Raw genomic sequence first — 14564 nt, forward strand, 5'->3', positions numbered from 1 at the left:
AATTAATGACAAAAGTTTAACATACAAAATTAAATATGAAAATGTAGATCAATATTTAATTTTATAATTTAAAATCTCGAGAGAGAAAGATATGTATATATATATTTTTTTTATCTTCATTTTGTAGCATTTTTTTAAGTCATCATAATAAATCGCAAACGACAAATTCTTACCTTGAAAGTCTTGCCTAGATTGATGCCGCGTATTGTCACATTCGTGTTGCCCTCCCAGGGGCCCATCATCGGTTCAAACGATTTTATTTCCGGATTTGGGCAGGTCTGGTTGCTGTTGAGCCACATACCAGAACCGCGGTCGCATTGGTCCTTCACCTCGCATCTATCTGAGCTTTGGCACCAGCCGCAGCCGTACTTCGTTGGCAGGGCCAAACACATGCCGCAGTTGTCCGCCATGTCGCGGCATCGGTATATCACAAGATGTATATTGTCCGGATTATCCAAGGGTTTGGAGCCGCCCCAGATCACGGCGAAAGGCACCGTAATGTTCGGCGCACGAGACGTATAAGAGAACTCCGTTTCCTCGCAATAGATCGTGTCGGCCAACAGACGCGCGTTGACACTCGTCACCCGGCCCTCGATGTTAAATTGACACACGAAGCGTGTTTGTATGATGAATTGCTGAAAAGGACGTTTTCGTTAAAAATACACACACTCGAGTTCAGATCATGAAAAATTATTACTAATTAATTTAATTATTATTTATTTAGATCGTATAAAAAAATATAAACATTAAAAAGAATTTTTTGAAAAGAATGAAAAAAATTACATCGATCAGAAGAGAAAAAATTTAAAGATTAATATATATATAATATGGCATTTTTTGACATACCCCAATGATATGCACTTTAACTCGTATCGCTTTCTTGATACCGGAAGACACGAGGATCTCTTGAGATTCAGTGGCATTTATAGTAGGACAAAAACCTGGTCCACTTCTATAGCTTGGTCCCATTCTCTGTAAGATATGCGTGAGAGATTAAGATTGCAAATTAAACTTTACTGAAGTTAATTTATACTGCTAAAACGACTTTTAAAATTTTTGCATAATATTATATGTATCACACTTTTGTATCATTTCTCTCTTTCATTCAATTTAATTATCATACTGTATCTTTATTCGATTTTATTCCACTTGATTATTTCAAACATTATGCGATGCAAATCATAGAGAGAGGTTCTCAGCATCGAATTTTCATCAAAAATTATAAGCTAATTGATAATAGCGCATTAATATTCATGGAGTGAACGCAACGTTTTAACTCCAAAACGAATCGAGTTGATGTCAAAATGAAATTAATGGATGCATATGTAATACAACAACAGACTTGTAATTTTGTTTCGAAACTAGATGTTGTGAGTTTGCAGCACATATGAATCGCTTATCTTGAAAATGGTGTAAATCTAATTTCGAAACGTTAATGAGTTTTAGTGAAATGTGGGTATAAACGGATTATATCGATTTTAGCAGGATTTTCAAAATTGAACACTACTTTCAAAATAAACATTTGATATGCATAACATAGTTATCATACTTCTTCATATAATTAAGGAATGTAAATATTTTTCAATATGATATACTCCTTATTAATATGCTAATTATATAGGCATCAGATATAGATATATCAATTATTGCAATTTTAAAGACATACAAGTTTTAATATTAAACGTTTTTCAATTATGATAAATGTGTATATGTGTGTGATAATTCTTATGTGTACTAAAAAAAGATAATATAATTGTTAAGCAATTTTAAAAAATTACGTAAAAAAAGGCGCTAGAGGTTCACGTGCCTGTTAAAAAGTGATTGTATAGAGAAATATTATTTTAATGTATATTTTTTATCTGTTTAAAAATGTATTGTACAAAAAAAGTGTTGCTTTAATATTATATTGCTTTTTTTTAATTAACTTTTTAACAAAAATAATATCAAAAAATTACGCCAAATGATGAAAAAGTATGTGTTAATGCATATGTATTAAAAGAATTAAATTTTGTAATATACATAATTTTTATTCTCATTTGCCGCAATTTTCAAGTATTATCATTTTTTGTAGAAAAAAGTAGAATTTAAGTAAAATGAAATAAAAAAATGTATTATATAAATTGAAGCAATACATTTTTTGTATATAACTTTATATAATTAATACTTACACTAACTCCCGTGACGAGGATGTCGTTCCGACAATTTTCCGCCGTGTCGTGCGTGCATCGATGCCCGTCGACGCACCAGTCGCAAGGAAAGCTCGATGACACGCATTGCGTACACGAGCTGTACGTATTGCAGTCGAAGAAGGTGAAGTTTGTCGCCACCAAATCAGGCCCGTTTGTCATTCTAACGGACAACTTGGCGGTGAAGTGATGTCGACCCGGCGGTATCGACGGTAGCAGATCCGTCCTTGGTGTGGTGCAATTTACGCCGTAGGACTTTCGCGAGGCATTTGTGATCAGGGTCTTGTCGAGGGCGGAGAACGCGCACAGGAACTGCCCGGAGAGAGTCGGCAGATTCTCGATGACGAGCTCGAGGGTCCTGGCGGTGGTGCGTTGCAGCTGGTCCGGCGTAACGGTGGTGATCGTCGTACATCTACCGCTTTTGTAAGAGATCCAGTAGAGCGGATCCTTGGCCGCATCCTGACAATCGCTACGCAGATTGCACTTGTTCTCCAACGAGCACCATCCGCAATATGGATCCTTAGCGCCCAAGCAATCCCAGCAGGTCTTGTAGACTGAGCATTCCTGGACCTTGACCTTCGAGACCTTCTTCTCCGTCAACACATAGAGGTGCATCAACTGCGAGTCGAACAACAGATCCGGGTTCACCGGAGAACCGGGATCGATCTCGAGATCGCCGTATTCCAATGCCAGCGTCGAACTCTCTACCACCACCTGAAACAAGAGTATGTATGTCTTTTTGTATAGATTGGTTGATGTAGTCAATTTCGATCAAATTATTGTAGAAAGGTAGATGGAAATTTACGGGAAATTACAAGAGAAGTAATTGCAGTATTTTCGATAATATATAGCAAGAAATTGCTATATCAATAATTAAATAGAAATTAAATGGGATTTGTTGAATTAATGGAAAGAGAATTTCTCTTAGAAAATACTAGAACTTTGAACGTATATAATTTTCTGTCATGTATAATTTAATTATACTAGAACAACACAATCGCGCGCTACGCGCGCGCCATTCTTCTATTTTTTGTTAAAAAGAATATTAAAAAAAAAAATAAAGTTTATATAAACTTGATTAATATTTTTTCACAGAAATCAGCTGATTAAAGCATTAATTTGATAATTAAATTTTAAAATAATAATATGGTAAAAATAGTAATTTATTTAATAGTAATATAATTAAAATAGTAATATGTTGTAAATAATATGTTATAATACTTTATTCTTGATTAATATTTTTTGATAGAAATCAGCTGATAACTGTCAAAAATATTATAACATATTATTTTAAAAATTAATTAGCAAATTAACGCTTTAATCAGCTGATTTCTGTCAAAAAATATTAATAATGCGAAAATTTGCTAATTAAATTTTAAAACAATATGTTATAAAAATTAAAATAATAATATGTTAATGCCGTTTTCATTAAAGTTTTAAAAATCGCACATAAGAATCGATTCCACTTAACGCTACAAATACTTCATTTGTTTAACCAATCAGAATGCAGGAAGTTTTGGCGTCTTTATTCTGATTGGTCGAACATGCTATGCGCGCTTTTGCGGCAACTTCATGTTCCTTTTTCGCGCGGGACCGCCATGGCGTAAAGACGCAGAAACTTCGAGCTCCGATAATAATCCATTCAGGTAAGCCGACAAAGAGATAATCGAACCAAATTAACGCAATTATTCGCAATAGTATCGTCTTCTGAATAAATTGTGAGATTATTTCATAATTTCATTGTATATTAGACCGAAATTTCAAGTGACAAAAATCGAATAATTTTCGATAAAGATAATCGAGTCATTAGAGCCTCTCAGTGCTTGTACATTTAGAGGCGAGTTTACATATAGATTTATATATGTGTGAATTATATATCGCATTTATTATTATATCTACGTGTTGTTTTTTATTAAAATTTTGCTCGAAAATTCTGCTTATGCGGCGCATTCTTATATTATGTGTATTAAATAAAAGAATTTGTAGGCTGGTGTCTGCATGATACCAAAATATTCTGCAAACAATGTATTATCGAAATACAAACAAAATGAATTTTTGGCTCGTTTTAAAATATTCAAAATCGACACTATTTCCTCGCGGAAATTACGTATATTACTATATTTAGAACAGCCAAAAATTCATCGTTTGTACATTTCGATAATATATTGTAAAAACATTATTTTTATACCAAACAGATACGAGCCTACAAATTCTTTTATTTAATATACATAATTTATGTATACGCAGTATAGAGTCCGCGGCAACAAAGTATCGATTTTTAATATTTTAGGCGAGCCAAAAATTCTATTATATTATGTAAAACATTATTTTAATTAAAGATAATGTATTTTAATTTTTTAATAAATTTAAATTATTTTAATTTTTATATATTATTATTTTAAAAATTAATTAGCAAATTGACGCTTTAAACAGTTGATATTTGTCAAAAAATTAATAATAAAGTAAAAATTTGCTAAGTAAATTTTAAAATAATTATATGTTATAAAAATTGAAATAGAAATATGTTGCAAATAATATGTTATAATACCTTTTCTACGATTATAATATTTTTTGACAGAAATCAGCTGATATCTTTTAAAAATAACACAAATTTTAAGTATTATATGATATTATTTAAAACATATTATTATTTTAATTTTTATAACATATTATTTCAAAATTTAATTATCAAATTTTCGCTTTATTAATATTTTTTGACAGAAATCAGCGAATAACTGTCAAAAATATTAATCAAGTTTGAAGTATTGTAACATATTATTTAAACATATTGCTTTTTTAAAACATTATTTTAATTTTTATAACACATTTAAAAATTTAATTAGCAAATTAACGCTTCATTAATATTTTTTGACATATATAATTAAAGCGTTAATTTGCTAATTTTCATTTCGATATAGCTTATGGAGTAGAGATAAAGTATAATGCATTACATCAGAAAATATTTGACTGTTTATCAAAGTATAATTATTTTTAATTAATAACATTTAATTTTGAATTGGAAATAATTGGCATACCAAACTTGACACGCGGTTACTTGCATAATGTAATACATCTGACTTGATAAATTATCGAAAATGCTTCAATTGTCGATAGAGAACAGAGAAGAGAGAAGAAGATCATTAAAAAATCAGAAATGTATCGTAATCGTCGGATTTGCGCAAAATTAGAGAGACAGTCATTGATGTAGATTACACACAGTTAACAGACTTGTATAATATATTTATCGTAATGTCGGAGTTATGCTCTCGCATTATATAACGAAACGAGGATGACACGAGCGGGATGAAGAATTAAATATTCACGACAGAATAATGAACAACTGCTAGCTCGGTTAGCGCGGAATAAATATTACTTCCGTTTAAATATTTATTGGATATTAATTATCGATATTAGTTCGGCGATAACCATTCATTGCGTATTCCGTTTCTACTGTCACGAAAAAGTGGAATATTTATTCCCAAAAATATTTGATACGCAGTTCCATTTACTCCCGCGATATATCCCCGATTTTAATAGTAATGACGAGTATAATAATTCGACGCGGTAACGCACATCCGTGAGAGAGGAGTGAATTTTACAACGACCCGCGCTAGTTTATTCCCGTATTACGAAAGTAACATGAATATTTACGTCGTCGCGCGGATTCGTCCCAACAAATTTCCCAGATGGTTACCCTGTCTACTGTCGCGGACGAGTTTTTGTAACTCCAATGCCGGCTGGTGCATGTGGTCGCCCGGATGTCTAGGTATAAAATTGCAGTCACCGAAAGTAACAGCGTAGCTGCTGCAATTTGCACGCTATTATTTTAACGTGAAGTTAAAGTTCTGCGCGCGTCGCATCTTTTCCACGGACGAGCACGGCTCACAATCATCTCTGCCAGGTGCACTTGTGCAGCATTCATTTTCTCAGACCTCACCGCGAGTCTCATTCGCGGTCGCGTGGTTAAAGGGTCGCAAATTAAATCCCAGCTCGAGACGAAGTCGGGCTTTCAATTGACAGTGAAATGATGACAACGGACGAGGATTCCGGGACTGAAATCGTTTGCGGGCCTAATAAAAAGATCATTCTCTCGAATAGTAATAACAGTGATCATCGCAGCGAAGCACGACGTGGATCGCGGTGACGTTTAGTTTCGCTGGACCCGAAGTTATTCGAGAATGAAAGACATTTGCTGCTAGTTATTATCATCCTCAAGATTCCTTAAAACGATTGTCACGCTATTATGTACCAATCGTATTTTCTTAATTTTGTAAGTAAGTTTATTTTTTAAGTCGGCAAATTTTTCCCAGCTTTAATTAAGAGAATTTTTGATTCCATAAATCAATAAAACTTTTCGTTCAAATTCTTCCTTCTTCATCAAGCGCTCGTAGAAGATTTCTCGTAATTTAATATTTGATCTCAGAAATTCTTCAATTCTGGATTGCACAGATATTAATTCCATACACCGTACATTAATAATTCGAGAATCGTAGTTTGTTAATGATAATGTAATGTAATGTAATATGATAAAAGACAAACATATTACTGGAAACAAGCCATTCTGCCGAGGTAGAGATGGAATAGTTAAGCATTTGTATGTAATTTACAACAAATTGAATTGAGAGAGTGAAGCGAAGTTCGTGGCAAACGCGTAACGTACAGTCACTATTCCGATTTAATTAACAAATATTAATTAAGTCGCGTCGTACGTATAAACGGCACGAATTGAGCCAACCGACATGTAATTTGCTGCAATTTCGTAAACATCTCCTCGTTTATTTTACAATGCTCATTAAAACAATAATTAATGCTCTTTAATGAAAATGGAAGAATGGATTATGATTCATCGCGTCGACAACCTCATCACTGTAAGCATAAATATATCAGGAATTAAATCAGCCTATAAATGATAAATTTTTGGAGATTTTATTGTAACAAAACAAACGTTTGAGAAACACTTTATATAACGCTTAGTATCCTTCGGAAGATTTGCCAACTTTATAGATGGTACATCTCACGTTCTCTTTTTCTTGAATAACTGTTGCATCGTTAATCGATGCAACTTTGCGAGATATCGGGAAGAGTGAAGGATGTGGCGGAGTTCTAAGAAGAATTCTAGACAGGGGGCCAAGGGCTGTCCACCCTGTACCGATCAGCATTCGACCTCTGGCTGGATAATGAGTCGTTACTTAAGACAGGCAATCACGGCGCGGTAACTATGTTACAATCCTTGCGTCTAGACGGGGAACGGACGGAAAGAAATAATAACAATAATTATAAGACTACCGAGTGTTAGTGATGGTTAATTCTAAGGTTCGTCCGTGTATCTGCGGCTGGGCTTTTTAGCGTGATTTCGTTCGCATCGGTATATACGGTAACGCAAGTTATTCACGCGTCATTCGGCCTCGGCAAATCCCCAAGCAAAGTCGACGCACAAAGAGGCTTTAATAAACGCGCGGGGATAAAGGCAAGGTCGGCGAGGTCGAGAATGAGCCGGTAGGAGGGTTAAGATGGAAGGGAGGAGGAACCAAGGCAGATAGAAATTATTTCTTAATGGAAGAAGGAGTACCGTGAGGCAGGCGCAAACGCAAAGGGGGTATCAGGTAATGACGAAGAAGGAGACAGGGTGCAGGCAAAAGGTTTATGAAAGTTTTGTGCAGACGAGTGCAAGCACAATAGAATATTGAATGTAAAAAAAAAACATCGATTTAAAAACAAGAATAAAAATTAATTTTTAAGAGTAAATGAATAAGTCAAAAGAAAAACGCGACCAATTAAATAAACACAAAAAATGTTTATAAAAATATAATATATTGATTTGCATGAATATGCAATATAGGCAATGAATAAATAACTGCTACATTGAAATTTTCGTAGAATTCCGTATAATTAAGATTATGCGAGAAAAGCAAATATCCAATTATCTCAATTCCGTGCAAATATGCTATTAATTCCTCTTGTACTTGCATACATAAATTTGCGGAGGAGGGCTAAATCGTTAAAGTATCTTGCTACATAAAACGGAGATATTAGCAGAAAATAGTGAATGTTACTTGATTGAAGTATTACTTAATTAGCGTTTTATTTCGCACCTCTCTAAAAATAAGTAATAACTGTTAAAGTGAGCTTTTATCAAAACAAGGAATTTTGCGGATGGTTTGTCAATTATTTCACGTAATACACCGAAGTAAAACGTTTTAGAGCGACAAGGCAAGCGCAGGTGCGAATATGTAAAAGAGAAATAGCGTATATAGAAGAAAATAAAGGGCAACACTAAAAAGACAAGAAAGAGATTAAGCGCACGGCGGAGGATGAGGTATCACCCATCTCACCTCGCGTCTTGACATTCAATCGATGACGTTTAGCCGCGGAGAAAAATAATAATCGCGAAAGGTATAGTAGTAGTCGGACATCTTAATTAACGGGTCGATTGCATTCTTGCTTTTCTGGCATGTGCTATTGCATATGCGTCTATTTACGTTTGCAATTGCGTGGGCAATGCCGTTGATAAAAAAATCGAATCGAACGTCGACATTCCTGAATCGATTTCGAACCGAAGCGTGTTCGAGCGTCCTACGTAAAGTGCTCGCGCATTAATGCCACAAGCGAAATCGACACCTTAAGTTGCATAGCATATGCGATTAATAAAATGTGACTCTTCGTCCTCGTTAATGCTCGTATAAATAGCAACAACTGTCAACCGATCGGAATAATCAAGTATTAAATTATGAGATTCGCAAACAACATCTGAGAAGGTAGATTTATCAAATGTTTGATAAATAATTTCTTGTGTTAATTAACGAGAACGAGAGAATTTGATAGTTTCTCCAATTTTCGGTATTTCAAATTAAAGCACTAAAAATGACATATATCTAATTCACATAGAAATACAAGTCAAATAGTAATTTTTCGAAAATATACGAAAATTTTAGATATTTTGTATAATTTAAATAAATTAATTTTTTTCAAGTATTATACAATATATAAATATATAAAGGAAGATACGTATATATAGATATATACATACAATATTGTATATATGTATATATAATATATATATATATCGATCGCTTCAACCGACCTCGAGCGACCAATTGAAGTCTGATAGAAAATTCTTCTTTCGTAGAGGCGACGATGTGAAAGGGATTTAAGGACGATCATAACGGGAATTCGATTTGAAGCACGTTCTTGCAGTCTATCAGGATGTCTCGGGGAGCAGCGACAGGACCGATGCAGAGCACGACGCGATTAAATCCGGTAAGTACTCTCGCTGTCGCGATGCATTTCGATGCAGTGATTATGCATTACGTATGTATCCCTTCCCTTCCTATCTCCCTAGCCTGGTTGCACGTACCCTCGATTGCCGTACGGCATCTTTCCCCGAATGTTTAAATGCATCTTTCGACGCGGTTCGCCGCACTATCGCTGAGATTTTCTCTCGCGGATGCATCAGTGGGAAGAAAGGGATTTCCATCGCCACTATGCGATGAAGGGAGGACAATGTCTCTAAGAGTCGTTCAACAAAGGCACAAATGTATTCTGCCGCTGAGAGATTTCTAGAGAATCTTATTTTATAAGCTTTATCCATCGATTTTATCCAGGGAATCGAATGCATGCGCATTCGTATATAGCAAAAGCTGAGTGTAGAGAGATCGATGAAAATTAGCTCTAATTATAATTCTGGATCAATAACAGCTTATGTAATACGTCCTATAATAATGGATTCGTCTAGGAATCTTTTATCAAATTACTGTATTAATCATTTATGACTCTTTTTTATTATCTCTCATATTATCTAATATTAATGAGAATTTACTCTCTCCCCCTTCTTTTATTTTCTATCTATTTTAATTTGACGTTATAATATAAATATTTGTAAAACAATTTTATTGATTTTAAGTAAATCAGAATTATATTTTCACTTATTTAAAATTTTGAACGTGATTTATGTAAAATTAATAGATTTTCTAAGCTCTTCCCTTTATCGTGCACTTTATTAATATTCTAATCATTTTGTATAGTGTCATTTTCTTTTAATATTAGAAAAACAAATAAAAAATGAAAAATAGAGTTGACATGGTTTTCAACTTATTAAAAATTATAAAGTTATTTATTTATCGCCGTGAAATAAATCTCTGTTAGCTAAATCACACAAATTTCAAAGTTCAAAACGTTTATAAAAATATGAATTATTGATTCAGATTTAAAAGCAAATTATCGATCTGAAAAATCCGTATTCCAAATTGTCATTGCAGCTATGCGATGCAGCAAAATGAGATTCTGCCACGTGCAAGTATAATGCAGCTGCATTATTCATTTGTTGTTAAATTATAGTTCGGTATTTGCGACATGTCAAGCTGAAATAGTGATTTGACAGAAACGGATGAAATTGGGAATCTTCCGCGGCGTTGGCGATAAATTAGCATCGTATCTTCACGAGAATTAAACAGTGTACCCTAAGCCTAGGGAATCAATAGCAGAAAATATTTTACTCTTTTAATTTGCAATGTTGAACAATTATTTTGAATGATTAATTTAGATAAAGAGACATCGAGAAAAATTGCAAATAGAAAATTTAAGAACGACAAAAGTGATATTGTATTACATATTTAAAATACATTACAAGATGACAATTTTGTACATCATGCTGCCACATATGTGTGACAGTATATCTATGCACAGTATATCTAGCACATTATGTTTGGCGATATATCTATTGATTATTTTAAATCGTTTATTGCTTTTCGCTGTTACCTGTAAATTGTCCTCGAGACTCTCTATATGTAACACATATATAATAGCAGAAGTGCTAATGCTGATGGGCATTGGAAAGGTCAGGCGTCGAAAGTGTATACCAAATTGTATACCTCGCGATAACGACGCGACAAAAAAATAGTCGTGAATCCGAGAAATCCATTAAATTGAAATTAACAGGAGTCCGTGAGGAGAGAGAAAGAGAGAGAGAGAGAGATTCATCCGAGGTTGTCATTAAAATGCCGCACGCGCGAATCATCATTTCCCGCGATAATCGTCGCCGATAAGAAGCGATGGCCGGCAGTACACACATTTATGAGCGACGTACGTATCGCGTTTTTAGTCGACCTCCGCGCTGGAAGCGCAAGAACTCACTATCCCACGATTTGATAAATGAACTTGCAGTATGTAATAACCAGGTCGCCGACGACGACGTCGGTAAAAGCGCGCACATAATGCGTTTCAACCCCTTATATTCCCCGCGTTCTCTCCTTCCTTTCATCCCGTTCTCTCCTCATCTACCAGAGTATAAAACAAGCGAGGTGACATAATGCGATTGTATGCCACAATTTATATTACGGGGGCTCTATATAGTCGACGCAACAATTTTTCATTATTCGAATCTGTCGTTGTTTTTCGGGGTAAAAACGTGGAACTTGCGAGGGACAGGGGCAGGAGAGGGATAAAACGGCAAGAATCCGAAATAACGCTGCGAACTTTTCATCGGGTTTTTCCCGCGGATAAAGGATTCTCCACTATTTACCTGCGCTTTCGCCCGTTCCTGGACAACGTCCGAGATTAATTGCCATCGAATCGTCCGAATGGAATCGCTATTGAAACACGGGGGAAAAAAGTCTCATCTCGCAAACTCTAATTAAGCGGCACGACAATTTCGGAACGAGGTACCGGGAGGAAGCAGCGGACCGATGAGGAAGGGGAAACTGGTGAGATTTCATTCCCGATAAAGCCGCAGGGGTGAGCGAAATTAATACAGTCGACATCTTCTCGAGAGCGGATCAATCGATTCGCTCGCATTGTGTGCTAGAACGTCATTTTTATACACGGTGTACCCCATGTATCTTTGGCTTTGCGACTTGGTTTTTGCGTGAGAGAATTTTTTTATATATTCATAATACATTTTATATATCCATAATATAACATTGGAAACTCTGGATATAAATCCGCGACAAGAACGGCGTGATGAAATTTTCATTGAGGACAGAACGAATCATTCATCCGAGATGATCATATAGATGAACCATGCGTAAATTCGCTTTAGAATCTGCGCGAGGCGGAGACGAGAAAGAAGTAAAGGCAAGTCGCGGGGGAAACGATGAAAGAAGAGGGGTGGCTACGCGATGAAAAGGGCTGTACCGGAGCCCCGAGAGTGGAGCTAATCGGATTTTTCCTATAAATCATACTTTGCGCGGCTAACGCATTTCAGGGAGCCTTCGATCCCGTCGTCGAGCGCTAACGACCATACGATGGTCTCGCAAAAATCGTGTCGCGAAAAAGCCTGGTCGGCGAATATCTCATAAGCCGGCGTCAGAGAGGTACGCAATGCAAATGGTTTTTCAACGAGCCGTGCTCGAATGATCGCTAAATAAACGTTTTGCCGGTAAGCGTGTGTGATCAACGCGTGGTTGCAAACTCATATTCGCGCTTCGCCGTCATCCTCAAGTTCCTTGTGCACGGCGATCTAAAAAAAATAGCTTTCTAAAGGGAAAGTTTGGGCCTCTCTATTGGGAAAATGTCGAAACTATTGTGAGAAATCGTCGAATTAATGTTTCATCATGCTCTGTTAAATACGTGTATGTACAACATCTATATACAAGATGTTACGATTTCGCTGCGTTTCTTCTCGTCTGTAGATTTGATTAATTTGATTTGATTAATTTGGTAACAGTTTATTTAAAGGATTTAAGTGTCGCGTTTTTAAACTCTTCAATATTTTATTTTGTATTTCGATGAAAAAGTAATCGTCCAGTTATAATTCTGTTAAATTAAAAATTTTTATATCGAAAGTGGAGAATAAGATTATCTGTTATTACATTTCATTTAAATGCATCAATTTTAATTCATGCACTCGTTAATAATATTTCTTCATTAAATATTCGATAAAAGCATTTTCATTTATTTATTATATTATTTAGAATAAGTTTCATTATAGTATCGACATTATTATCTTTCAGAATATAATAATTATCTCTATCGAGAATCAATGATAACAAATAAGAGTTAAGAAAATTAATTATTTTCAAAAATAAAGAATATTTATTACATACGATGTATATAATAAAGAATATATACTATTACGATGATTGTGCAATATGATATATGTATATAAATTTAAACTTACTCTCATGCTAATATGAACAATAGGTATGGACATGTAAATACAACTATTATGTAAATACTAATCATCGAGCTTTTATCGTGTTCCGCATAGTCGTAAAGTAAAAAAAAAATTTCATTATTATCATCGATGAAATTTCTTCGATAATAGCGAAAATATATTACTGCATCGTAAAGTTAGCAATATAAAACGTCGGCAGGTTAGTTTGTCGTGTTTATAATACATTCCTGCATTGATGGATCGGGTGGGAAGGGTGGCGCATAAAGCCAGCAATTACCTATTGGACGACGTAATAGCAGAATCTAATTTATATTCCGGATTTCCTATAATGCAATTCATTAGTCTCGAAACAGGTCTGGCATGGAGAAACAATGGCTCGTCTTCTCCGAAGCTCTTCTCTCCGGTACAGTATATTCCCTCCTCCTCTCTATTACTCTCTTTCTTCTTCTTCGTCATCTTTCGCCTTCGTACAGTCCTCCCTCTACCTACCGTCTCGCCTCATAGCTTTTCTCCGCTTCATCTTTATGGCTGCTACTACCATCTACTAGCTTCCACCCAATTTATTAACACACTTCATTCCGTTTTTCCTCTAGAGATTTATTTTATAATTATCTTCACCCCCCTGTCTCCCCGCCCTGTCGTTCCGAGATGAGCGCCGCTAAGTTTTTTTATATCGTACACGAAAAATAATTTAGCGCTACTAACAGCCATGTGTCGCTCAAATTGTTATGGTGAAATGATGGCAACTATCGTAAGATGTCTATACAGCTTCGAAAGTTATATAAGAGGGTTAAAGTTTAATGAATTTTAATCCTTTCCTTTAAATATTGTGAGTCTTTACAAGCTGTAGATTTTTGAAAATGCTCTTATAATCATTTGAAAAAAAATAAACAATTTACTTTAAGAAATCTTGGAATATCTTGAGAAGAAAATAGTATTTGTAATATACAATGATAGAGCTGTAAATTATTTGAACTTCATAAACAGTATATTATTTTTAACTCTAGAAACAGTATATTCTTAATATTTATTATTTATAAAAAAAGAATATATAATATAAAAAAATACTGCTTTATAGTAACCCTTCTCTCTTTTCTCTTTATTGAGTGACAATAATTATATTAACATTTGTTTTAAGCTGAATGGGAAGAAGCTGCATGAAATTATTACGAATTGATAAATGCATTATGTTGAAAATTTGCAGATAAAATGAGTTTTCTTTGACTTTAAAGCGATCAGATTTGGTCTCGCCATCCGAGGGCTAACAT

The 14564-nt window shown here is 34.7% G+C and overlaps 1 protein-coding gene across 3 annotated transcripts in view; it reads right to left on the bottom strand.

Annotated features, from left to right (window-relative positions):
• The window catches only part of Plexa (plexin A), a 254934-nt gene that overhangs the window by 7487 nt on the left and 232883 nt on the right, over positions 1–14564 (bottom strand). For all 3 annotated transcript variants that reach the window (XM_083038986.1, XM_083038985.1, XM_083038984.1), the window contains 3 exons: positions 2169–2900; positions 847–972; positions 174–635 (listed from right to left, as the gene is read on the bottom strand). In XM_083038986.1, coding sequence (XP_082895112.1) covers positions 174–635; positions 847–972; positions 2169–2900 — 1320 coding nt within the window. The remainder of the gene's footprint in view (positions 1–173; positions 636–846; positions 973–2168; positions 2901–14564) is intronic.

This window comes from Prenolepis imparis, unplaced genomic scaffold, assembly GCF_030444845.1.
Source record: "Prenolepis imparis isolate NDT839.2.m4 unplaced genomic scaffold, iyPreImpa1.0 SCAF_5, whole genome shotgun sequence".
In the NCBI taxonomy this organism is placed as follows: domain Eukaryota; kingdom Metazoa; phylum Arthropoda; class Insecta; order Hymenoptera; family Formicidae; genus Prenolepis; species Prenolepis imparis.